The sequence below is a fragment of the Setaria viridis genome, chromosome 5 (assembly GCF_005286985.2).
Source record: "Setaria viridis chromosome 5, Setaria_viridis_v4.0, whole genome shotgun sequence".
Classification (NCBI taxonomy): Eukaryota; Viridiplantae; Streptophyta; class Magnoliopsida; order Poales; family Poaceae; genus Setaria; species Setaria viridis.
In genome coordinates this window covers 33,085,309-33,110,776 of record NC_048267.2, presented here as the reverse complement: position 1 = coordinate 33,110,776, position 25,468 = coordinate 33,085,309, and the positions used below count along the sequence as shown (strand labels likewise).

Sequence of the window (25,468 nt, the reverse complement as noted above, 5' to 3'; positions counted from 1 at the left end):
TCGAGACCATCAGCAGACCGACCTGAACCGGCGAGTCGGACCAAGCACCAGCACCTAGGGAAGCGACTCCGGCGAGATGATGTCGCCGAAGCCCTCCGCCTCCGCCTCGGCGGACGGCGGCGGGGGCGCCTCCAGCTCTCGCTCGACCCCGACGGCGAGGTGAGGGTCCCCCCCTCATACCTACCCCATTCCTCTAACCACTCCCCCCTGACACGGACGTGGGACGGCGCGAGATCTCGTAGTTGGATCAGCGTTATGCATCGTTTTTTTCCGTTCCCTTTTGAAGCTTAATTCGTGTGGTAACTCTCATAACGCTGCGTTGCTCAGCGGTTTTTAGTCCCGGTGTAAATTTGATTATAGAGCGCAAAATCAGTGGCAACCTGGCGATGGCTGTTTAAGTTCCAGCTTGCTATTTCTCATACTTTTGACAGCTCAGTTCTGTTTGATTCCTTCGGTCTCTCAAGATGTCTGGGATGTGCTACTTTGCTCCAAAAGGAATAGGATTATCCGTTTTACTTTTAAGTTCTAGTTTCGGCACTACTGCCCTGCTATTTCTAGTTCCAATGGTGCTTCGGTAATGCTAAGACTCTGACGTCCAGAATCTTAAAAAAATTGGACGCCTCGCTGTATGTTTCAATCGATGTTGCAACTATTGTTTCCGCATGTTTCACAGTGAATGTTGCATGAAACATAGTGTTCATGTTGCGGCAAGAATTTTCTATCCCGGAGTCGAATGATGTAGTCATTTTTTCGCATATTTTTCAATGTTGCAACTATAAGTTTTCGATGTTGCAAATGTTTTGTTTCAATGTTGCAATGGAGCGTCCGATGGGAAAATTCCCATCGGATGTCCAGGCGCTAGCAGTGCCGATGGTGCTTTATCTAACTAATATGTACTTCAATGTAGATATTTAGATAGTATATCCAGATGTAGAGAAAATGTTAATGTATCATTTAGTGAGGAAAGTAAATTGATTCATAAAAGGATATAATAGCAATACTCCACACCTTAATAAATTAATCGGTTATAAGGACTCAGAATGCACTGTGTAGTTATCAGGATCTAGCTTAAGAGGAATTATATCCCACTCTGTATGAGAGCGCAGATCACTGACACTAAGATTGTCAGTGAACATGCTATAGGTTATAGTCTCAGCTAATAATATAAATGTTATGTTAAGTTAGCTGCTCAATCTATTATTGACTTTCTGGCAATATGGTACTTGCAATTTAGCATTTACTCTTAACCGTCCAACATATTAGCTGGTCATCACAATGTTTCTGAAGTTCTGATTATTGCTATCAGTTTCAAGCACCTTGTGGTTATCCATGTCCTATATGGAGCATTGACCTCCTAGATGCGGACTTATTATGTTGTTATTAATCCATGTCGATATAGTTTTATTTCTTTTAGTTCTTTTGATATGAGAGCAATATAAGAGAGGTGAGCTATAGCAAGATGCGCTCTTGACTTGTATTTCTTTTTCTTCTCAGATGTATCAAAGCTCAATTTCCCTTGCTATCACATTCACATTAAAAAATATTTAAGCTTGCCTTACGAAACATATGTGAAACCAACCAGTGCCTACTTTTCTGTTGACAAAACTGTCGTTGTTTTCTTTTTGTAGGTCAACGCCATTGCAAGTAATTCATATCTTGGGAAACTTCATGAGAATTTGGTCTGTTTACTCCTTATATAGCTACCTATCCAACAGTGGGGATTCAATAGTTGGCTTTATCTTCAGTTGTCTTGTACCCACTTCAGTCATATTCTTGGTCTTACAGAAGCCTTGGAAGGGCCGGCCTTTGCCCAACTCACAGGTTAAATTATACTTTCATTTCTTGAGATATTTCACCCGCTATTAGATGGCCATTTTCTTCTATTCATTCCTACGCATATTATTTCAGGTTGTTCCTACAGTTGTCAATGGAGGAATCCTGGCATTATACTTTGTATTATGGGGTAAAGGACTTCTTGCTTGTGGCCCATTAGTGTAAGTATACTGTTCTTTCAGCAACATGAATTTTCACATACTTGTGTGATCCGTGGCGTGTTGCAAGTATGCCAAGGAATACTAGATTACTAGTCCAAACCTCATCCTAAGTTATACATACAAAGTTTAAACCTTGCTGCGAGCTAATGGCTCATCTCAAAACGAATTGCACTTTATGGATATCTATATGGCTGCACAATTTCTCTGGCATCCCTAGACATTGATCTAATGAATGATTGCCATTGTGACTGGAGATGCTGACATAAAATTTGCACGACTGCATTTAGAGGGTGGCTTGTGCTTACTCTCCTATGGGCGTGCAATCTGTTTCTGAACATTAATTGCAAAACAACATTCATATCATCGTTACCTACAGATCACTTGCATATTTTTCTCTGCTTTGAGCATCCTAATTGTGTTAGTAAAAAAGCACTTGCCAGCACTTCTGTCTAAACTGCATTTTACTCTGTCCTCTGTCTATTGAGTCTAGTGCTCTGCTGGCGGAGTATGCAGGTGCTGTTCTTGGAGTCCTCTCTGCTGCATTATATGGAAGGAAAGTTAATATCTGGAAAAAGGCAAGTTGCTTATTTTAAAAATGGAATTTGTTATATATGTGATATTTCAATTTCTATGTTATATGTTTTTCTATAATTTTTTGGGCAACAGGCATAAGGAATTATTGCTCACATGTGTCACTCTAATCTTAAACATTGTCTAATCACTGTTTTTCATAGTCCATTTGATATCGATCTGTGCTTTTTCTCAGTAAAAGATGTAGATAGGTGAGATAGTATTGGGCACATGCACTGGTAAAGGTATTGGGCCATTGTACAATAAATGTGGATATGGGCACATGCTTCTTATGATCCCATTCCTAAAAGTTTAACATAGTTTAGAATTGTGGTTGATCTAATGGGCATTAAGAAAAATAAGTGTGCATACATCGCACATGATCACAGACATGACCATTGACCAGGGGAATCGGCATATTTTTCAGCAAGGTCAGCAGTCTGAAATCTCATTAACTAAACTATGATACCTGGACAAATATAAGGAATTCTTGTTTATGATCCTGCTGCATGTTAATTGTCAACTCTTCAATTTGCTCTGCATTCAGCGGACTTTATCGAAACAAACTCTGTACTTTGAAGTAGAAACTGCTAAATTTCCTAGGCAATGATACTAATATCTGTTTCCCCTGGATTTGTAGATTGGTGGGCTTGCTGCTATGTTGGTAGCATACTATCTCTTATCAAATGGGTGGTCTACAAGAACACATTCACCACTATGTATCCTACTACAGACATATGTTTCTGAACATAACTCTGCATTTTTTGGCAGTTTAAGTATCTCTACCTATGATGGATTCATGTGAACCATTTTGGGAGACCTTGACTTCATACAGATAGCTTTGGAAGTGAACCACTGGAGAAGGCAACACAAACTATTGGAATGAAAGAAATGGTGGTGCCAATTACTGCTGGCATTTTATCTGCTTTAAGGAGAGTATTAGCTCGGCGTGTTTCTCTCAAGGTACTCAGCCTTCTGTAATATTCTAGCTGTCATAAATGAAACCCTTCAAGGTACTATCAATGCACCATTGTTTTCTTCACAGAATTGACAATCACCATCGTTCTATGCTTCTACAGAATCAACTTAAAAGGAGACTTCATGCTATAACTATTGCTTCTGCAACTTGTTTTCTTTTTCCATTTGCGATGTGGGATACAATCCTAGTGAGTACATACCGTTTACGCTTGATTTTTGTGGTTGAGAAGATTTGCATCTCATTACTTTGATTCATATTGATTGTTATTTTCTTGATTGCAGGGCTCAGCATCTGACAGCATAGTTAAACTACAACTACCAAGTTGGGCATACTTGAGTACTGTTGTGTTTGGGATGGTGCTCATATTCTATGTTGACAATGTTGCTGAGGAAAAGTAAGATATTTTCTCGAACGGAAAGTGTATTTTGAGTTAACTTTAAAATTTTCTTATGGTGTTGTAGGTCAGTTTGTCAAGCGAACCATTATTGTTTTGTTGTCATCGGTCTGAGCCAGATCTTCAGTAGATTATAGATTTGAAGTTATTTATTCCTCAAATATCTTCAAGTGTAACAATAGAAGCAATTACTTTTCTTTTCTTGGATGCTTCTTGAAGTATCTTTTATCAACCTTTGTGCTAATCATAAGACATGAATTGCCATCCTTTAGTTAATTGGCCCTTTTGCTTCACGGTTAGACCCTCACTCCATGTTTGTAACGTGTTTACTTGGTTGTTATTCCTACCTGACAGGTTGCATCTGGTCTTCTCATCTCCAAGGCACTTAATGGTTTCAACAGGCTGCATTATTGTTTTGGAGATATTGTACAAAATGGATTTCTCCCTTTTCGGGTTTCTGGTCTGCTCTGTCATTTTGGGATTTGGTGAGTTTTGAGACCTCATTCGCTGTATCCATGAAAGAATTCTAAAATTACTCTCAGCTGTACTGCTATGCTAGTTATAAAACCTTTTTTCTTTCATGTCCTGAATATTTCATATCTGTAAGTGACTAAGTCGTAGCCACCCCACCAAAACAAAATCATAACCTTGTAATGGTTCTTTCAGTACAATGACCAATGGTATCCTTTTTAGGTATTTTTGAAGCAACCTCATTGGAGCGCTCAAAGAAAAGTCCTTTAGAGGCACATGAACTGTCGAATGGGGTGTTCCACAATCAGTTGCCAATTTCAGAGCTTCCAAGTTGAAGGATATATGACCTTGGTGAGATGCATTGAAAACTTAATCTGTGTGTTTAGTTGAGCGTGAATTTGAAACTACTTATCCGTTAAGGTTGAGGTTGCGGTGCACATTGATATTTGATCAGATGTATCTATTGTGGAAAGAATCTCTAGAAAAGGTCTTTGAATGTTGTGAACAGGTCAACAGTCTTTGCATGTTCTAACAAGTTTATATAGTCACTCGACCAACAGGATTAACCCCCTTTTTCTTATTCTTGTACCACAGTTACAACATGGTGAAAGACTGCGGTTGCACACCTCAGATTCATGGTTTCAATTCTTTGTCCGGAGGTTTGAACCAGAGAAAGCATGGATGACTTTGACCTGCTAATGTCCCTGTCCTCGTGACGTTCCATTCATGTTGCCCAACTGCATCCTGTAACCCCCTTGTAGATGCGTATCCATATTCCTCTTGCAGGTATTGCAATTTTCACAGTACCCTGTCTCCCTGGGTGAGTGTTTGTAGTGCGAAATTATGTTTCTCTCTTGGAGATGCAGATTTTAGCTGTGACCGAGGTGTGCCTTTCTTTTTTGGAGACACTTTAACATTTAGTCCATCCATGAAATGATTAACATGCTGACTCGTTTTACCTGTAATGGTACTGCTGCAGACTGCACTCGCGCGTGTCAATCCGTGTGCAAACTCTACGGGACAGATTGAGGCGTAGCTCTCCCGTTTTAGCGGTAGGACACGCATCTCTCCAAAATAATTTTAAAAGATTGTTAATCTTACTTCTAATATCTTTTTTAGAAGGAAAATGGAAAAAAAGAACTTCAATGGTTCTCTTAAACTTTCCCTAATTTTTTCATGACGCTAAAAATTAGCCTGCTACCGTGTATATTTTAGTGTCCATATTTCTCCCCCAATTCTGCCCCGCACACTCGTAGCTGTCTTTCTCTTTCTTCGCGGTCTCGCCGGACGCGTCCTTCTGGTAGCCATGCTGCCGTACGCCGCCTGCTGGTCGTAGGCGTATGTCTGCACGGCGACGGCAGCACCGCCGTAGCGAGCACCACCATGGCCCCTGTCGTTTTCCCTGCAAGCCTCCTGCTTGTAGCCTTGCTTCTTCACGCCGGCGGCGGCGGCGCCGCAGTGGGAACTGTACCCACCATCGGCCTCGCCATACTTCTCCTGCTTGTAGCCGTGGTTCTTCACGCCGGCTGCGGCACCCTCGCACGTCGTATATGCCTCCTCCTTGTAGGATGATTGCTTCTGCACGGCGCTGCCACCATGGTAGCCGCTGTACGACCCTTGGTCCTGCTGCACGAACACCTCCTTCTTCTCCTTGTAGGCCGCCTGCTTCTGCATGCCCCCGGCGCCGGCGCCGCCGCAGCCGGGCTTGTCGTTGACGCTCATGCAGTTGATCTCCGTGATGGCAGATCCTAATGGGTCCAATACGATGACATGGTCTATTTTAAATTATTGGAGGGTGATTTTTAACGATCTGCTGTGAGTTGATATATTTTATAGCCCCCAGTACCTCATTTTAGGGAAGAAGTTTTTGAGGAACTCTTAGAGTTGCTCTGAATGGAAAACTTGTTGCCTCTCAAGAAAAAGAGCAGCAAACTTGAACTTTATATTACATCCCTCTATTTTAGACTAGAGAACCCCCATTTTGGCCTTGTGGATGGGCCAGATCCCAGTCCAGACTCAGCTCATGCAAGACTACTACAAAGTCACAGCTCAAAAAAAGATCTCTTGCGGGCCAAACATAGCCCGTAGCTGTCTGTACTCTCTCGGGAAACCTATCCAGCTTCAGGAAGCCCGGAAGCTACGTGGCTTCCGGTGTTTCGAGAGTCGTATGATTTCTTCCTCCTCCTCTCACTGCCATTCACTCTGGGTGGGACTGCTTCTACCGCCGCCGCTCGCGAGCGCTCGCCGGAGGGGTAGGAGGTGGGGAGCAGCCAGCGGTGAGGTCATCACCGGCCGGGGTGGTAGGGAGGCGGCAGCGGGGTTAGAATTCGAGGTTGTTGGGATGGGGGCTCTAATGGCCGGCGGTCATAGAAGAAGAGGGCGGGGGCGGCGCGGAGGCCTGGCGGTGGTGGTGGTTCAGCCGGTGGCGGAAGGCGAGGCGGTGCTCAGGGCAGGACCTCCGGTGGGCGGGGCTGGCGGCAGGGGGGCAGAAAAAAGGCCGGATTAGGAAGGACGGGGTCGATGGCTGGCGGTAGGTGGTAGGGGGATATTTAATTATTTGCCATCCTTAGATTGGACACTCCTTCAGATGCTAATTTTAGAATGGCACATACATATTTGCCACCGGAGAGAAATTTTACCAATAGATTTGCCATTTTTGCTGATGTGTCGAGCCACATCCGCGCGCTTGGGTGGATTGAGCATGGCAAATGACCATTATACCCCTGCATTTCTTCTCCAAGCGTCGGTGCTTTTCCTCTCTTCCTCCCTCTCTATCTCTGATCGGTGGGACCCACCCTCTTCTTCCACCTCCAGCCATGGTTCCTCGGCTCGCCATTCCGGGTGGTGGCCGTCGGTCGGCGGCGAGGGCGCGCTGCGGCTGCTCGCCGCCGCAATGGAGGCGCCCAGGAAGGGAGGGGAGGGGGAGCCAGAGGAGGCCAAGAGGCGGTGCCACGAGTTCGTGATGCGGAAGAAGGGGAGGAAGGAGAGCAAGGCGCGCCGCGAGGCATTCGTGGACCTGTGCTGCTCTGCCACCGTCGTGCTCATCTGCCTCGTTGCCGTCACGCTCCGGTGATCGACGCATGCCGAGTCGGGTCGGGACGCGGCGCGTGGGAAGCAGAAGGATAAGGCTAGGGGCATGGAAGTCATTTCACGTGGCGGTTCCAGCGTGGAGGGGTCATTTGGCATACCGCGTCGGAGAAAATGGCAAATGTGTTGGTAAAACTTCTCTCCGGTGGCAAATATGTAGGTGACATTCTAAAACTGGCATCTAAAGGAGTGCCCATTCTAAGGATGGCAAATAATTAAATATCGGAGCGGCGCGGCTGCGACCTAGCCGCCGGCCAAGACGGAGAACGAGGGGACGGAGGTGACGGTGCATCGGGGAAGAAGCAGGGGAAGAAGGCGGGAGTGGCTGGTGGGCCTTAAGCCATAACTCTTATCTAGTTTACACAAGTCAGATAGGAGTCCTCGTACTTTCCCATCCTAAACTTCACTTTGGTTTTTGGACTTTTTAATGGGCATCGCGAGCCTCATTTTTTTCGAGCCGTCAAAATAAGGGCCGCACGCTGGCCCTAAATGAGTGTTAGGTCGAGCTTGGCCCGTTGGGGTCAGGCTGGAATTCTTTTGCTCAGGTCTAAGTCTGGATCAAGCTCTATGAAAAAATATATAAGGATTTTTTTCAAACAAACATGCCTATGAATATACCTCGTAGGTATGAATGTTTACACATACCCTATCTATGAACAACTCTGAGTGGTTAGCACATCTTGAAATATAAGAATCACCACGGGTATATGAGCGGCATGCATAAATAGGTTCTAGGAACTTAACCAACTAATCCATTCTTGATTTGTAATAAACAATTATTTTGTAAAGAACAAATGCGGCCTTGGGACGTGCCTTCCTCCTTATTTATTGACACTTTCACGATCTCTTAGGGTCTGTTTGGTTTTGGAACCATGTGGGTTGGGTTGGAGCTGACCCACTTTTCTGGGTTGGAACCAACCCATCTCTTGTTTGATTGGAGGGATGGGTTGGACCCAATTTTTTGTTTGGTTGAGCTGGTTGAGTAGGTTGGGATGGATATCTGTTTAACACCGTTAGTTGTGGACCCCACCTGTCAATCGTGGGGCCCACCTGTCAATCGTGGGGCCCACCTGTCAACCCCCCTCTCTCTCTTTTTTTCCCAACCTTCCATCTTCTTCCCCGCAAGTCCTTCCCCACCGAGGGGAGCTCGCGCCGGCGGTCCGCCCCCCTGCGCCGCCTCATCCCCGCCACCGGAGGTCCTCCTCCCCCACCGAGCTCGCTCGGCCGCGACGGGGCTTGAGCTCGCCCGGCGCACCTCCCCGTCACGTCGGCATCAGGCGGGCGGAGGGCGGCGCCGGCGTCGGGCGGGCGGAGGGCGGCGCGAGTGGAGGGCGGCGGCGGAGGGCGGGCGGCGCGAGTGGAGGGCGGCGGCGGAGGGCGGCGACGGAGGACGGCACCGGCGACGGGCGGGCGGAGGGCGCCGTCAGGGTACGCGGCCGGACGAGCGCGAGAAGAAACGGACGTGGACGCCGTTCAAGTGGGTCGGGGTGATTCCTTGTTTTTTGAGGAATCGGATGAACCCGGATCTACGAGGAATATTCCTCTACTGGGTTGGATCTAACCCCCACCCTCTCAACCAAACATGGGTTGAAGTGGGTCGGCTCTAACCCAACCCATTTCGACCCCAGAACCAAACACTACCTTAACGTACCATATACAATTTTTTCTCTTTCCATGCTTTACGTTTCCTCCCTTGTCCGGTCCCTCGATCTTTTCCTTTTTAGTTTTCGATAATGCTATATAACATACGTTCAAAATTAAAAAAAATCGAACGCTCCAACATATATTGCAATTATTATTTCTGTATGTTTCACAGTGAATGTCGCATGAAATGTGGTTTTCATGTTGTGACGAGAATTTTTTATCATAGAATTAAATGATTTTTACATATTATTTTTCATGTTGCAAACAGCATTTGATACAAAATTTCTCATCGAACCTCTGGCCTTCTAGCGCCGTTTAGTTTTTACCTTCTCGTTCCTCCTGACACCGCCGCTTCCACCCATCGGCCAAGCCGCACCGCGCGGGGAGCTTTGCTCCGGCCCCGCCACTCGATCAGGCAGCGCGCGCGCCGCATCCGCGCCGACGCCGCTCGTCCAGGTCGCGCGCGCATCGCATCTGCGCCGCCGCCGCCACCCGTCTCAGCTCGCCGTCCTTCCTCGCCGCAGCGGGCCAGCGCGAGTTCGAAGAGGCGGCGAGCGCCCAGCGGCAGGCTGCAGCAGGCCAGCAACCACCCCTCCTCCAACCGCCCATCCTGATGTTTTTTTTTTTTTTGAGGGGGGCAGCCCCGTGAGCCAGCGTCGCGTCGAGTTATTATTGGGCCAAACGATTTAGGCCCACTCTCCCTCAGCCAGCCCACAATTTCTGTGACAGGAACGCGGCGAGATCTCGGCCGTCCAATTTAGGTCTCGCGGCGCCCCCCGCCAATATAAGCACCCAACCCTAGCCCCCAAACACCTTCCTCCACTTCACACTCGTCCGCCTCCTCTCCTTCCGCCGTCGCCGTCGCCGTCGCCGCCGCGCCTCCTCTACAGGTACGGTCACTCGCTCGCCGCCTCCTTTTCCCCCTCAGCTTCGTTTCTTTCCCTCTTCGTTATCCATTCCTCATCTTTCCCCACGCCGCCGCAGTCCATCCTCGCGAGTCTTGAACTGGCCGTTCGCTGCTGCTGACTTGCCTCCGCCTCTAGCCAAGCGATGCTGCTGGCCGCCTCCGCCGATGCTGGCGTGCTGCTGCTGCCTGCTGCCCCTTCTCGCCGCGCCGCATTGAATCAGCATCCCATGCTGCACGCTCCTGCAGCTCCTCCCCTGTCAACCCAAGCCCGCGCGGCCGCGGCTGAGGTGTGGATGGCGGGCGGCGTGCCAGCTCTAGCCGTGGAACAACCGCCGGCAAGCCTCCAACCTTCATGTACGAGGCGATCTTGGGTGGCAATTTCGGGTGTGATTTCCATCAAGTTGGTGGGCAGTTTGGTCTTAGCAGGCGTGGGTAAGGGAGAGCAGCCGGAGGGAGCCATATTGTTGGGCCAAACGATTTAGGCCCACTTTCCCTCAGCCAGCCCATGCGCGGGCGGATCTTGCTGCGCGGTGGCTCCGTATTCTTGTTTGACTCGTTACCTGTAGGTTGTGGGATGCGTGCGTGGTGTTGTGATTCGCTTGAGATTCTGCTGCGATGCTAATGAGGATGGAGCTATGGTGCCTCGTTGGTTTCTGTTCCCGTTTGGTGTCCGGCTTTGCTGATGGCGTGGTTGTTGCGTTGGTGTGCAGGTAAGCAGCAGAGGAAGGGGGCGAAATGGTGAAGCACAACAACGTTATCCCCAACGGGCACTTCAAGAAGCACTGGCAGAACTATGTCAAGACATGGTTCAACCAGCCCGCCCGCAAGCAGAGGCGCCGCATCGGTGAGCTCATCGTCTTCTCCCCTAACTTCATGCTTGGATACAATGTCCCATGTTTGCTGCAGCGACAACTTTGAACTGTTATGTACAACTAATGGGTGATCAACTAGGATTTAGTTGCAAATCAGAAGCTGTGGTCTCCTAATAACTTGGCCTGCACTCTGCAGTAGTCTCGTTGTCATTGATAATGCATCGCTGTACAAATTGAGGGAGGGTCAAAGTGTTCAAGCCTATTATTTGGTGTCCTTCTTGATGCACTTGAAATCCTGATTGTATAGCTATCCATTCTACAAATTGGACGCCACAAGATGTTAATAGAGTCTGATCTGCATGTAAATAATACACATTTGAGCTGTAATATGAGTTACTTGTGTTGTTGCTGTATTAATCTTCTGCTATTAATGCATCAAAAATAGAAATTCCTTGCTTTACTTGATATTAATATTGTCATGAAGATTCGCTCCATCAATTATGTTATGCATCATTTTTCCTTAGTGTTTCTCATACTTGCTGACTTTCTAATTTGATCCTGCTATGTTCTGTATGCAGCTCGCCAAAAGAAGGCTGTGAAGATATTCCCACGCCCAACTGCTGGCCCTCTTCGCCCCATTGTGCAATGCCAGACTCTCAAGTACAACATGAAGTCAAGGGCTGGGAGAGGCTTTACCCTTGAGGAGCTGAAGGTGATATATTGCTCCATTGTTGTCCTCCCCCTGTGTTAATCTTGAGTCATGTTGCTTTCTCAATATCCTAGTTTGTGTATACTGCTGGTGTTTGTGCTTGCTGCTCTGTTGAGTCTGATATGTTTTCATTTGCATCATGGCAAGCCTACTATGTTTGCAAAGTTTTAAGCCAGTAGCTTGTATTTTTTTGCTTCATTTTCCATTTGTAATGGTGATTGAAATTTGTTGCGTGATAGGTGTAAGTTTTTCATCTGTTATCCTTGTCATCCATGTTGAGCCACTCTTTTCATCCATGTATTACGCTACAGCCTTCATCTTGTCTATCTGTTTATTTCAGGCTGCGGGCATTCCGAAGAAACTTGCTCCGACCATTGGCATTTCTGTGGATCACCGTCGCAAGAACAAATCACTCGAGGGACTGCAGGCTAATGTCCAGAGGCTTAAGACGTACAAGGCCAAGCTGGTTATCTTCCCAAGGCGTGCTCGCAAGGTCAAGGTATGGCCATTTTTCTTTTCCTGAATGTGTCATCTCTTCAAAACATTGTCCCAGTTTCTTTCAGCCTCTAATCCTTCGTCACCTACCTTCATTGCAGGCTGGTGACTCAACTCCGGAGGAGCTTGCCACTGCCACCCAGGTCCAGGGTGACTACATGCCTATTACTCGTGGTGAGAAGCGCTCAGTTGAGGTTGTAAAGGTTACCGATGAGATGAAGACGTTTGCAGCCTATGGCAAGCTCCGCCTTGAGCGGATGAACAAGAAGCACCTTGGTGCCCGCCAGAAGAAGGCTGCTGAGGCGGAGAAGGAAGAGAAGAAGTGAAGTGACCGGATATAGTACCTTGTTTGTTACATTCCAGTCTTGTAGTGGGTGCTAATGCCAAGGGCTTTTTCTAAGTTTTGTTTTAGTGCGAAAATAGAGACCAGCTGAACGGTTTGGTGTCCTCGTACTGTTTGATACCTGTTACTCGATTTCTCTATTATATATGTCCTCGTACGGTAATTCGGAGCCTTACGCCTCATGATGCCCATTTGGTTTGAATTGTTTTTTTTTTTGCATTTGTGTTCGTGAAAATGTAATTCCTTCTGACGAGACTGCTAGTTTGTGCCAACTGAGGGGATTTTCGGCAAGGCTCCTGCTGTGGCTTCTGAAGCCCTATGTACCTTCTGCTGGTGCTCTACTGGGTGCTGGAGGAGTACGCAGGTGCTGTTCTTGGAGTTCTCTCTGCTGCTTTATATGGAAGGAAAGTTAATATCTGGAAAAAGGCAAGTTTCTTATTTTAAATTAGAATTTGTTATGTATGTGATATTTCAATTTATATGTTATATGAATTTCTATAATATTTTTGGGCGACGGGCATAAGGGATTATTGCTCATATGTGGCACTCTAACCTTAAGCATTGTCTAGTCACTGTTTTCCATAGTCCATTTGATATTGATCTATGCTTTTTCTCAGTAAAAAAATGTAGATAAGTGAGATAGTATTGGGCACATGTACCGGTAAAGGTATTGGGCCATTGTACAATAAATAAATGTGGATATGGGCACATGCTTCTTATGATCTCATCCTTAAAAGTTGAACGAAGTTTGATCTAATGAGCATTAAGAAAAATAAGTGTGCAGACAGCTCACATGAGCATAGACACATGACCATTGACCAGGGGAATTGGCATATGTTTCAGCAAGGTCACCAGTCTGAAATCTCATTAAATAAACTATGGTACCTGGACAAATATAAGGAATTCATGTGTATGATCCTGCTGCATGTTAATTGTAACTCTTCAATTTGCCCTGCATTCAGCGGATTTTATTGAAACAAACTCTAGTACTGCTAAATTTCCTAGGCGATGATACTAATATCTGTTTCCCCTGAAACAAACTCTAGTACTGCTATGTTGGTAGCATACTATCTCTTATCAAATGGGTGGTCTACAAGAACACATTCACCACTATGTATCCTACTACAGACATGTTTCTGAACATAACTCCGCATTTTTGGCAATTAAGTATCTCTACCTATAATGGACTCATGTAAACCATTTTGGGAGACCTTGACTTCATACGGATAGCTTTGGAAGTGAACCACTGGAGAAGGCAACACAAACTATTGGAATGAAAGAAATGGTGGTGCCAATTACTGCTGAAATTTTATCTGCTTTAAGGAGAGTATTAGCTCGGCGTGTTTCTCTCAAGGTACTCTCAGCTTCTGTAATCCTCTAGCTGTCATAAATAAAACCCTTCAAGGTACTCTCAATGCACCATCTTTCTATTCTTCTACAGAATCAACTTAAAAGGCGACTTCATGCTATAATAACTATCACTTCTGCAACTTGTTTTTTTTTCCCATTTGCGATGTGGGATACAATACTAGTGAGTACATTCCGTTAACGCTCTGATTTCTGTGGTTGAGACACTGAAACATGTAGTCCATCCATGAAATGATTAAAATGCTGACTCGTTTTACCTGTAATGGAACTGCTGCAGACTGCACTCGCGCGTGTCAATCGGTGTGCTAACTCGACGCGACAGATTGTGTGGCACCTGTAGGCCTAATTTTTTATGCGTAGATGTTCGCCACGCATCTCTGATCTCTCTCCAACGCAGCAAGGACCAATGACTAGTCAAACTTGAAACTCCATACATAGTATATTACCTCCCTGTATTTTTACTTTTTTACATTGGTGGACCCCCATTTTCCTCATGCAAGACTAACTAGGCCGGCGATGCCTCCAGCCAGGTTTACAAAGTCACAGCCCAAAAAACAGATCTCCTGCGGGCCAACAACATTGCCCACATAGCGGATTAGCGGTCGCGCACTAAACTTCACTCGAGTTTTTCGGACCTTCTTAATCGACGACATATCGTTTACGTGCAGGATGCCTATGATCCACTGTCCACACGCATCGTATTCGTAGACGCGGATTGCCTTGCTTCGCCGCCAGTAACTCTCTCAGTTACTCCAATCACACCACGTACGCTTGCAAACACAGACCACAACACAAACGCCCTCCCTCGCCGTCAGTAGAGTGGCGGCAGACACCCCAATAGTCGTCCGACCCCTGCTCGTTATCGCCCATCACCAAGCAAGTCCGATCTACCCCGCTCCCACCGCGTTCTCCCACGTCAAACGCAAGCGGCCTCGCCGAGCCGGAGCAGATCAGGTCGGCTGCCTGTCGGCACACACGACCTGGCGCCCCGCACGCGGCGGCCCGGGGCGCGGCTTATAGCAGAGGACGGGACGGGGTGGGCGGCCTTCGCTTGGCGCGGAAGAGTAACGCGCGAAAGCGTGCGTGAACCGCTGCTCCACGTCTGTGTGGGTCTGAAGTCTGAACTGAAGCGAGCGAACGCGCTACGTCTCCCCAGGCCCAGGGCGAGGAGAACTAACCGTGTTCTCCTGGCCGCACGCCACGAGGAGGCTCCCGCGCGGTCGCCGTGCTAGCTTCCTGGCTCCCCGCCATGCGCGCAGCGCGCGCGGCGGGTCATGCCTGCCTGCCGTCGTACGTCGTCGTCAGGTCGGCTTCACGACGCGCGGTTTCCGGCCCGGATGCAGACGGGCGAGGCCCAGGACCAGGAGGGATATAACGATAGTGAAACGAAACATTTACTGCTGGCCAAGTGATCAGCAAATTAAGCCCGCGTCATGGGAGCAAGTTTGTCGCCCATGTCTTGCTTGCAACCATACAACTCCATGTTTGAATGCTTGAGTGTGTTTCACCCTCAGGACGTAGGTCAGGGCTTCAACTTTCAACGCGCTACTCTGCATTCGTGTCGGGATATTTTGGCCATGCAATGGCCCATCGATGAACTAGGTAGCTAGCTAGGGTGTGTGCTCAGCACTAACGACCCATGATCTTTGCTACCACATACTTGAAGACCACGCTAAAGAAAGGAACTGTAGTGCAAGGTTGCTTGTTCTTTCAAATTAAAGACCACGCTGCAGTATATGCCCACCACTACTGATCTGGTGCTACACTTGCAAAAGACGACCAAAATGCCACTTTCGGTCCTCACATCCAACTCATCAAAGACCAGCAATGATCTTTCCGGTCCTCAGTTCGGTGAACATCACAAGTCAGAAAACCGAGGTCGGCTGAGAGAGAGGAGTCTTCCCCACCGACGGCGACGACACGACGCACCAGAATCATCAAAAGGAAAAAGGCTACGCGGCCGATCGGTGGTTTCCCTACGAGTAGGTAGTGACCGCAAAGGAACCGCCACGCCCCCTCTCGCGCCCATCTCCGGTCGCCGTCGTCGCGCTTGCGCAGGAGAACCGCGCGCGTGCCTTCGGCCTCCCGACTCCCGCCGGCCGGTCGCCGTCGTGGCTCCAAGCTAGTCCGCGCGCTGGCCACCCACCACACGGCACCACCATTCCATCTCCACATGCTCCTCCGCCGGTCACATCGCTCTGAATCCAGGGCTCGATTGTCGCGGTTAACCGCTCGATCGCGGTCTTTTTACTGGCCTTGCAAGGTAAGAATACGGCGATATGGATGGATGTGGACGTGATGGTCGGCAGCCGAGTACCGAGTACGGATGGATCTCAGGTAACTGTCGGCGTGGCTTAGCTAACTAGCTAGCTCGTCGCAGCAGCAATGTGAGACCGGAGAAATGTAGCAACGCTAGCTCGTCGTCGTCGTTGCCGCGGGTAACGGCGCGGCCTCTCGGCATCACAAGGGACGACAGTTAGCGCAGCGTGTCGACTGTGTCTGCGTGTCGAGCTCACCGGCGACGATAGAGAGGCGTTGCTATACTACTAGGTCATGCCGCCATGGTATGGGTGATCAGTCAGGTTTAAGGTATCACCGCATCAGTGACTAGATTGAGCACCAACCGTGCTGCCGTCATTTGGATATGGAAGATTCTCAAGAAGTGTAGTGTAGGAGCCACTTTGCTGCCTTTTCGGAGAACGTTGTTGAGGAGTATTTCGCAGAGAGTTCACATGGACACAGCGTGAGCTCTCAATCGATCCCTCCTCGATCGGGACAGGAGAGTGTGGGCTAAGGCTAAAGTCAACTGTGAACCTCTATTACTGTAAAAGCAAAGGGAAACTCGATCTAAATTAAACTGTTTCTCAGTTGGAACAGATTCATCATATTCTTCATGGACAGAGAATTGAAGAAGATGAGCGGAAGGATAACTCTTCCTGATCTAATTAGGATTGCACATGGCAGTACGTGCAGGCATTTTTAGTACTACTAGTATTTTGTCCCGGTCAACATTGCAAATTGCACACTGCAAAACCCAGGATAGATTATACTACATTATTGCCCGTCAGTTTCTGTAGGGCAAAGAGGGAACGACGGCAAGATATCCTACTCTATTCCAGAACGCATGCGAAGTTCAGTTCCGAGACGTACACTACCATCGGTACTATATGAACATACTCTTACAAAAGACCAGGCTGGATCAAAATTCTTTAGTGCCCCGAAGCTGAAAAGGCAGCACGAACACATCATTGATCTACCGAGGGAGAAGCATCTGGGCACCAAGTACGCCCAGCTAGTGGAGCAGCTAACCGCATCTCCTGTCTGAATGCGTACACGGCACACGGGAGGCAGAGCTGAATTCCTGTCCAGCCGAGGCGGAGCAAAGCAAAGGCGAGGAACACGCCTTGAGTTCCCCTGATCGATCGATCCGCTCTCCATGCATGCACCTGAGGCACTCTGCAGAGGCGCGCAAGTGGGGATTAAATCTAGCGGGGGCGAAGCGAATCGGAGATCATGCGCAACGCAAATTGACAATTCGGAGTGGACTTTTTCGGGGGTGCGGATTGTTTACACGCCGTATCCAGGACGAACTCGTGGGAACGGCGACCGCGAGCGCGAGGCAGGAATGTGTTGGCCCAAGGAAAGAAGGATCCAAAGATCAGGAGGAGCAGTGCTGCTAGTTATTCGTTTTGTGGCTGCGTTGACCCTGCATAAACAAGAATGCAGGTTTCAGCTCGAATCTAGCCAGAGCGATGGGGTCCTAGCAGGGGGGACGAGGACGAGCTGGGCGTTGGCGCAAGTGGTTTTAAGTCGTTAGTGAGGGTCCGTCCGAGGGACAATCAGACAGGGGGTAGGGGCCATGGTTGAGTTGGGGGAGAACAGGTGAACGACGGCGAGCAGTTGTATATTGCCACGATGCCGGGGGCCGGCGCTGCCTCCGGCCTCGTACATGCACGGACGGGACACGCGCAGCTGGAGAGGCCTCCCCTCGAGCGCCAAAAACAAGCCTTGGTTCTTGGTTTGGCCCCTCGAATGATGGCCTCTGCCGCGAGACCAGCAACCGCAACAACTACCAAGGCCGGGGGTGCGTGCGGGTACGGTGCGGCTCATCTCCTCTCCTCTCCTCCTCTCGTCCTCAGCATAAAGAAATGCGGCTGCCCATCATTGTTCATGTGGCCGCTTTCAGGGTCAGGTCAGGGGCTCAGGGCTCAGGGCTCAGGGCTAGTCTCTGCATCCTTTTGCGTGCCGCCCTGTTCGGGTTCAGCAGCTTCTGGTCAAGCGTGCGTGCGCTCGCAGCGTAGGGTAGCTGCGTAGGAGTACTTCTTGCACAGCATTCTCACATTCCCCCGTGTCGTATTATAGCATGTACTAGCTTGTAGAGTACTAGTAGTATAGCTGTTCGTACGTGCAGGCCATGCCGTTGTTTGGACCCAAAAGGAAGCTTCTTTTCAGAAGCTTTGTTTGGGATGCCTTTTTGTCAGTACTCCTAGGCTACCATACCTAGGATTAGTAGAGCTTCTAGTCACGATTTTAGGAGCCCCTTCTATGTCCGGGCGAGGGTAAGCAAAGCCAGCACCCAGCATCAAGCAATGGTGGTGGCTGGCCGGCATGCCTGCACGCCGATGACAGAAGCAGGGTAGCAGCCGAGTAGGCATCTGAAATGGCATCCTATCCCGGCCATATTTTATGAGTTGCACACACAGGTGTTAGTTGTTGCGTTAGTAAACATGAGAGGCACAGCTTGGCTGCCTCCCGCTCCAGGGAATAATTCTAGCCGGAATATGGTGACACATCCAAATCAAAGCGCGGGCGCGACCTCATCCAGGCAAGCGCGCATGTGACCGGAGAAGAAGAAGAACAGCTACAGCTAGTACTCCCTCCGTATCGATTTAGATGTCGTCTCCAGTACAAATCAAAACGAATCGAAATAGTTGTCGCTGGTAGTTAAGGGAAAGCTATTTCTCCTTTTTACCATGGAGTCCGACGCCTCCTCCCCTTGACCCCTCCGTCGTCATCTTTGCCTCTTCCTTCAACCTTTGCCTCAGCTATCAGCCCACACAATGCAGACTTCACTTAGATCCGTGCAGCACCTGGAGGTCACAAAAGCAGCCGCTGCCCTCCTCCCAAACTCACCTGCGCATCTTGGGATCCATGTTGCCCCACGCGACGCCCCACCTGATTGCGGCGGTGGAGGGAGGCTTATGCACTACAGAGAAGTCTGAGACGGTAGAGGAGTTCCGAGAGGGGGGGGGGGGGGGGGGCGGAGTGGGATGCCACCATCGTGTTCGGGAGGAGCTGAGGAGCAGTGGCGCGTTCGGGAGGGAGGAGCGGTGGCCTTGGCGAGTTGGCGTGAACAGATAGAAGGCCAAAAGGATAAAATCACCGTTTTCTTAGTTTTATTAAACTGGTCGGAAATGACATCTAAATTGATATGGAGGGAGTAGTTTCCACAGCTTACGATTGCTGCCTGCTCTGACGAAGCTACAAAGGATTAATACGTGAGTAACAATAACAACCCAGGTGAGGCTACGGGAGAAGAATATTTTGGAGGACGATCGGATTGGTGGCAGCGATGCATAGCGAAGCAGGCAGGACAAGGTTTTCGCGCAAGTGGGAGGCACAAACAGAAATACTGCTCGCAACAACAACTTCTGGCCGGCCGGCAGCCAAAAACGCCAGCAACGCCGCATGTATTGCCACATTTGACTGTTGCAAACGCAACTCTGTGATCTATCGTTTTTCCATCAAATCTTTTTTGTGATCTATCAGCTCGATCGGCCCGTATCGTATGATAGTGGTGGAGCCGCACGAATCGGCGAGAGGGAACTAGCAGAGCAAAAGAGATGAAGCCGTTTGTTTCTTCTTTGTTTAGCGAGGAGGGCGCGCGCACAAACACACGTCTGGAGTCTGGCCAACTGACTTCCAAGCTGGCACAGCGCAACCACAACACCAGCTCACGCGTCCAGCACAAGCCCCTCCCCCCTAATCACGCATTAAGCATGGGTTTGCCGCCTAATCAGCCCCGCACGCACAAGCTGGAAGGAAAAAACGTATTCCAAAATTTGAAACCGACTAGATTACGCTGCTGCTGTGTACAAGTGCTGCTGTCTCGCTACTAGACAAAAAAAAGGGATGGAACCGGAAAAGGAAGAGAGAGATTGCTATGCCTCAGAGAATTCACAGGCCCGGCAAAAACTGAGCTGCTGGCCAGGGCAGGGCAGTTGCTTCCGGTGGTCTTCTCGTCTCGCTTCTGTTTCTGATGATGCTCTCGCTGTGCGGCGCGGCGCCACCAGACGCTACGGCCCCACCGACCGGTGCCCGGTGGCCGCCGGGCCTCTCCAAAATTCGGCGGCCTGGCCTATCACAAAATTTTTGAACCCGGAGGAGAGGACGCTCGGCTCCCGGCCTTTTGACGCGTCCCGGCCGAGTCACCCCACCATGCCACGGCATTGCCTCCGCGCCAGCGGCCATCTCTGCTGCTCCTGGTGGCGGTGGCTGTCGAGGAACTGGCGCATGGCGGCGAACCCGGGCCCGCGCACGTCGCGCTCCCACGCGGCGACCTCGGCGGCGCGGTCAGCGCCGGCCAGGCGCGCGAGGACCGTGGGCGTCGCGTCCAGGCGCCGAACGGGCCAGCCCCAGGCTCCGGCCATGCGCCGGATCTTGCGCGCCTGCGCCGCCGCCAGCACCCGCGTGTTGGCCTTGATCTCGTCGATCGCGGCGGCGAGGCTCTTGCGGCCCGCGAAGTGGTCGCCCAGCTCCGGCACGCCGATGGCCTTGCCCAGCCCGGGCGCGTGGGCGGCGCGCTCCGCGGGGGACGTCGACGCGAAGTACTCCCGGAGCTCCTCCACCATGCCCTCGCGCACCATGTCGTCCACGCGCCGGTCCAGGTAGTCGTCAAGCACGGGGCCGTCCACGTCCACCCAGAGGAGGCAGCACGGGAACCGCAGCGCCGGCCGGTACCAGTCGGCGGCCGCGAACGGGTCACTGGGCGCCGCGTCGGGGCGGTCGGCGAGGAGCGCGTGGATGAGGGAGTTGGACCCGCCCGCCACCACGGGCACACGCCCGCGCGCCGCGACGGACGCCGCGGCCTCCGCCGCGAGCGCGCGGTACGACGTCGCCGGCAGCTCGCCCGCGTCGGCGCGGACCGCGCCCAGGAGGTGGTGCGGGACGCCGCGGCGGTCGGCGAGGGGCACCTTGTTGGTGGTGACGTCGAGGCCCGCGTAGAGCTGTATCTTGTCGGCGTTCACGACCTCGCCGCCCAGGGCCACAGCCGCGTCGATGGACAGCTTGGTCTTGCCCGTGCCCGTGGCGCCGACGATCACCACCAGCCTCGTCGTGGCGGGCTCCAGCGCCGCCTTGCCGCTGCTGGAGCAGCAGCACCCGCCGTCGCCTCCCCTTCCCCTGTCCTCCATTCTGACGCTGCTGCTGGGCCGCCGCGGGCGCTTCCGTGGCCCGTCGCCAGCGACCGCCGCGGCCGCCATGGGTGAGCGGACGACGGTGCCGATCCTGGCGACGAGGCCCCCGCTCATATAGCCGCCGCCGACGCCGAGCGCCCGAGCCCGAATCCCGCGCGGCAGCACTCGCTAGTGAGTCGCGTTATATACGCGGCGCGAGGCGAAGCGGGGAGGCGGGGCTCACTTAGACTTGGTGGCTAGGCTAGGCTCGCTATAACCAACAAGTGTTCGTCGTTTATTAGTAGTAGTCGTCGTAGAGGAAGCTGCCGCAGTTAGCAGTAGAGTACTGGGCACAGCAGTGGTTTGTTGCGGGGTGAGGCCGAGGCTGATCTGAGTGAATGCCACGGCATTCAATTCACGCGCGAGCTGCTTGCTTAGGAGCCGGGCCTGCTGCAGCCTGCAGCCTTGCACGCCTGGTCTTTCTTCTGCGCCTGCCTGTTTTTGCCTTGTGCCGGGCGCCTGTTCCGGCGCTGTCTGTCCCTCGTCTCGCCTCTCCTGGCCTCTGGCGCTATGGACGCGGGCTGTCGAACACTATCATTGGCAATTCGCAGGGGCGGGGGGCAAGGCGAGCCAGGGCGATGCATGCTTGGTCGATGGCGCAGGCGGAGGCGATATATATGTACTCCCCGGCGCAGATGCTTCTGGGAGGCACAGAGAGATTGAGACTGTTGTCACCGGCACCGCAGGCAGGTGCCTTCGGATTAACGCATAAGCCATCGTCTGAAGCTGATGCCTGATGGCAACCATGCGACGATGCGACGGGGTCTATCGGGATGCGCGCGTCCATCCGCCCGCCCGGCTCTGCTCCAGTGCTCCTCCTTCCATTCCTTCCTTGCCCTGTTCCTGCGCGCCCCCGAGAGCTGATCGCGGCAGGGAATAAGAATGCGAGCGCCGGGCGGGCAGTGGCACGGGCAGCAAAGGGCCTCGGCTCGCGCAACGGTGTAAGCTTAGAATAAGGTCCGCGTGCCTCGCGGAACAGAGCGCCCGCGGCCCGGCCGCCGGCCGGTGGCCGGTGGGGGAGCGCGCGGTGCCCCCGCACGCGTCTCGATCGCTAGCTCGCACCGGCGCCGCCGGGGTCCAGTGCGCGCCCCCACCCGTTCCCCACCCCCACAGGCATACATACGATGGGCAGTTGTGCACACAGTACAGGTCTGAGCCTGCTGCCTGCCCGTGCCGGAGCCTGAGCGGGTGTCATTACGAGCGAGCGACACGGCAGGACCTCCAGCAGCAGCAGCATTTCCTTGGATGTCATTGCGAGCATTTCCTCGACTGCTCAGCGGCGGCGTCCATGCCGACATGCCGTACTTGCCTGCTTGGAAGAAAACGGGCCCGGGCCCCGTGGTTATTTCCCCTTCTGTTTGGTACGATACGACCAATCTGGGTCCGTCAATGTCAGTGCCTGCTCCAGCCTACCCGATCCAGCAGTAAAAACCTGCGCCGACCTGCAGCCTGCAGGGCTTTACGTGCACACAGTTGCCACTTGCCACGCTGGGGGCGGCACAGAACGGTCCGTGACCGTACGCGACCCTGGCTCTTATTGGTAGCAACCAGCTGTGTTTGGATCTATACATTAATTTTTGATTCGAGTCAATTGAATGTTTATGTACTAATTAGAAGAATTAAATATAAATTAATTATAAAACTAATTGCATAAACTAATTACATTGGATGTTCGGAGACAACAATGTCACCAATTGAAGTGTGCGTAAACCTGACAAGCCTTATTACGTAATAATACCTATATAAACATGAGGGGAGCCTAAATTTGAGATCAATTGGAGACAACACAATGGGTTACATTTTCCCCCATATATTCTCCTCCTACAGATAGGGCAAACAAATAGGGCAAACAAGGGAGAAAGTTTTTTGATCACTTATTCCGCTCACCATTTTTGATTGGTTTTCTTGATGCAAATAGATTTAATCTAATAATTTCTTTTACATTGAGTCATGGGCTTGTTTGACGTATGAAAAATGTCCTCTATTGAAATGAAATGCTCCCGAATTTCCTAAAACAAAAGGAAAATATTTTCCACTGTCCTACGGTAAGAACAAGAAGATAGATTTATATCTTAATTAAGCCTTACTACCTAAGATATGACCAATAAACTGTTGGCTACACTCCGACATGTTTTTTTTAACGCAGTGCGGACATTTACTTTGGCACGGTTTGCCAGAGAGACACGGCAATGTGTTTGAAACAAAGAAAAAAAACACCCCCGCAAAAGTATATATAGGTGATGAGGATCATGGCCGAACACCTGATGTACGCTCGGCAGTGTGCTTCGGCCTGCGGCTGCACGACCTGGTCTCAAGCCCCCTGCCTTTCGGCAACGACGTTCCTTTCCGTGTCTGCTGAGCATACCACCGTTCGTTTGCTCCCCCATCCCTCTGTGTCCTCTTGCCATCATGCCCACCGTCTTTTTGTTTCTGTGCACGAGATAATCTCCTCAGTGCAACGAAAGGGACGTGTGTTCGTAACGCGATCTGTGAGCATGAACTTGGGAGAAGCTTGCCCCATGCAAACAGCCCAGGGTCCTGCATTCGCGGGGTAGCCGCCCAGCTTGCAACGCGTTTCGGTTTCGGTTTCGGTAGGGCACGTACGAGAGAACGGATTCTCCTGTCAAATGAAAACGAGCCTCCTGCTCTCCAATCCAATGTGCTGCAACCTGCAGGTCTCCCGTACGTGCCCGTGTTTCCGTGCCGCCGTCGTCGCTGTTTGCTGGGGTCTGGGGTCTGGGGGCAAGGGCGCGCAGACGCAGCGCTCTTGTTCTGGCTGCCGCCTACCACAGGCAGGGGCGGGCGGCAGCAGGCCAGCAGGCTAGCTGCTGCCTGATCACTGGCGCGCTGAGCTGAGGATGCTCTCCTCATTTTTCTCGTGGCTTCTGCGTCGTTAGGATGGTCCGGTCAGGTGCCACTAGTATTACTCCTACTCAGCTCAATATTCATTTATGGGACGGACTTGCTCAGCCCCGCGATGCCACTGGCCACTGCCTAGTGGTTTCTGCACAAGCTCGACGGCAGCAGTTTTGCCATTCTCAGCGCTAGGGAAAATGGGCGACGGAAAGGTCTCTGGTCTGATACTGTACTGTGTAAAAGGTCTCTGGACTTTTGGGAGGACAGTGTTGGTTTTTTTTCATATCATATATTATGGTCATTACACCTCAATGTGGAATTATTTATTGATGCGAGTGACAAGGAAATTATTGATGCGGAATCTAACTCCTCAAGTTGTACTCGAGCTGCCGAGGACGTTTGTGCTGGAATACAGTAAAGGAACAAGTTGAGATTGACTCTACTGGAATGTTTATTATGTACGTACATGTATGACCCGGGTACAGCGTGACGAAAGAGCTTGGTTTGTTTTGCAAGATCGGCTCTGCAGGCTGTTAGCCCACACGATCAGATTGGAATTGATCTCATATATACAACTGATCATGGCACATGACTCACATATGTGTGCTAGGGACTAATATATTTTAGACTCATTAAACTGACCTGCGATCGTGGTTGGTGACATGGTTTAGGAGTCACACGGATTTCTCCGGAACACAGATGGAATATTTGTTACATCTGGAAGTGGAGACCCTGTAGCCTCATTATACATTGTGAGCGGTATCACGGATAGGGTGGAGGAATAGAGGGTAGATCGCATAGCTTACAATTTCCTATAGACAACACTTATCTTTTAGTGATGGGTTCTCTGTGACTGTAGTATTAACTTCGGGTGGATCGTCCGTCCATACAAAACTAATAAGCTGTTTGCTTTAGGACGTCCGTCTTTATAGCGATGTCTCTATTTATATATATATATATATATATATATATATATATATCCTTTAAGTACAGTCATGTTGAAGTGTTATTATATTCAAGCAAACTTGCCTCAGAATTTCCTTTCATATTATTACCATGGGACTGTACAGACTCAATAAAAAGGGCCTTTTTTTTCGACTAGAAAAGGGGCCTAAATTGGAGTAGCATGTAGGGGATATAGTGGACATTTCTCCATCTTGCATGCAAGTCCTTCTTATTATTTCAGGTCCATCTTGCATGCAAGTTGCACACACGTTTTTTTGCGGGTAAAGTTGCACACACGTTGATTCCCACATATTGAGGTTCATTGTCTGGGGGGTCTAGCATGCATTGCTTGCCATCCAAGACTGCTGTGTTCTTGTTCAGTTGCAGGGTTCTCGGCATTATTATGGCCTAGCCGAATATTGATATCTAACCATAGATTT

At 50.4% G+C, this 25,468-nt stretch overlaps 3 protein-coding genes across 3 annotated transcripts; 2 read left to right on the top strand and 1 right to left on the bottom strand.

Annotated features, from left to right (window-relative positions):
- On the top strand, nt 1-5,373 carry LOC117859215 (uncharacterized). Its single transcript, XM_034742420.2, has 11 exons — nt 1-159; nt 1,629-1,821; nt 1,909-1,994; nt 2,485-2,569; nt 3,205-3,283; nt 3,400-3,527; nt 3,644-3,730; nt 3,825-3,937; nt 4,292-4,422; nt 4,631-4,759; nt 5,003-5,373. The coding sequence occupies exons 1-10, from the start codon at nt 77-79 to the stop codon at nt 4,741-4,743; spliced, it is 1,098 nt and encodes a 365-aa protein (XP_034598311.1). The 5' UTR covers nt 1-76; the 3' UTR covers nt 4,744-4,759; nt 5,003-5,373.
- A 4,501-nt stretch (nt 5,374-9,874) lies between these two features.
- LOC117858604 (large ribosomal subunit protein eL13y) lies at nt 9,875-12,580 on the top strand. The gene is made up of 5 exons (XM_034741707.2): nt 9,875-10,029; nt 10,757-10,890; nt 11,437-11,570; nt 11,908-12,066; nt 12,164-12,580. Exons 2-5 carry the CDS (start codon nt 10,782-10,784, stop codon nt 12,386-12,388), a joined length of 627 nt encoding a protein of 208 aa, XP_034597598.1. The 5' UTR covers nt 9,875-10,029; nt 10,757-10,781; the 3' UTR covers nt 12,389-12,580.
- Nucleotides 12,581-19,617: 7,037 nt separating this feature from the next.
- On the bottom strand, nt 19,618-22,462 carry LOC117855945 (adenylate isopentenyltransferase). Its single transcript, XM_034738346.2, has one exon. The coding sequence runs from the start codon at nt 21,300-21,302 to the stop codon at nt 20,202-20,204; it is 1,101 nt and encodes a 366-aa protein (XP_034594237.1). The 5' UTR covers nt 21,303-22,462; the 3' UTR covers nt 19,618-20,201.
- Between the last annotated feature and the right edge of the window lie 3,006 nt (nt 22,463-25,468).

Bases quoted from the DNA above. Each gene is read 5' to 3' on its own strand.
- LOC117859215 (XM_034742420.2), top strand. From the start codon at position 77: ATGATGTCGCCGAAGCCCTCCGCCTCCGCCTCGGCGGACGGCGGCGGG. The intron at 1,822-1,908 runs GTTAAATTATAC...ATATTATTTCAG, and splicing joins GGCCTTTGCCCAACTCACAG to GTTGTTCCTACAGTTGTCAA. The intron at 2,570-3,204 runs GCAAGTTGCTTA...CTGGATTTGTAG, and splicing joins AAGTTAATATCTGGAAAAAG to ATTGGTGGGCTTGCTGCTAT.
- LOC117858604 (XM_034741707.2), top strand. From the start codon at position 10,782: ATGGTGAAGCACAACAACGTTATCCCCAACGGGCACTTCAAGAAGCAC. The intron at 10,891-11,436 runs GTGAGCTCATCG...TTCTGTATGCAG, and splicing joins CAAGCAGAGGCGCCGCATCG to CTCGCCAAAAGAAGGCTGTG. The intron at 11,571-11,907 runs GTGATATATTGC...TGTTTATTTCAG, and splicing joins TTACCCTTGAGGAGCTGAAG to GCTGCGGGCATTCCGAAGAA.
- LOC117855945 (XM_034738346.2), bottom strand. From the start codon at position 21,302: ATGAGCGGGGGCCTCGTCGCCAGGATCGGCACCGTCGTCCGCTCACCC.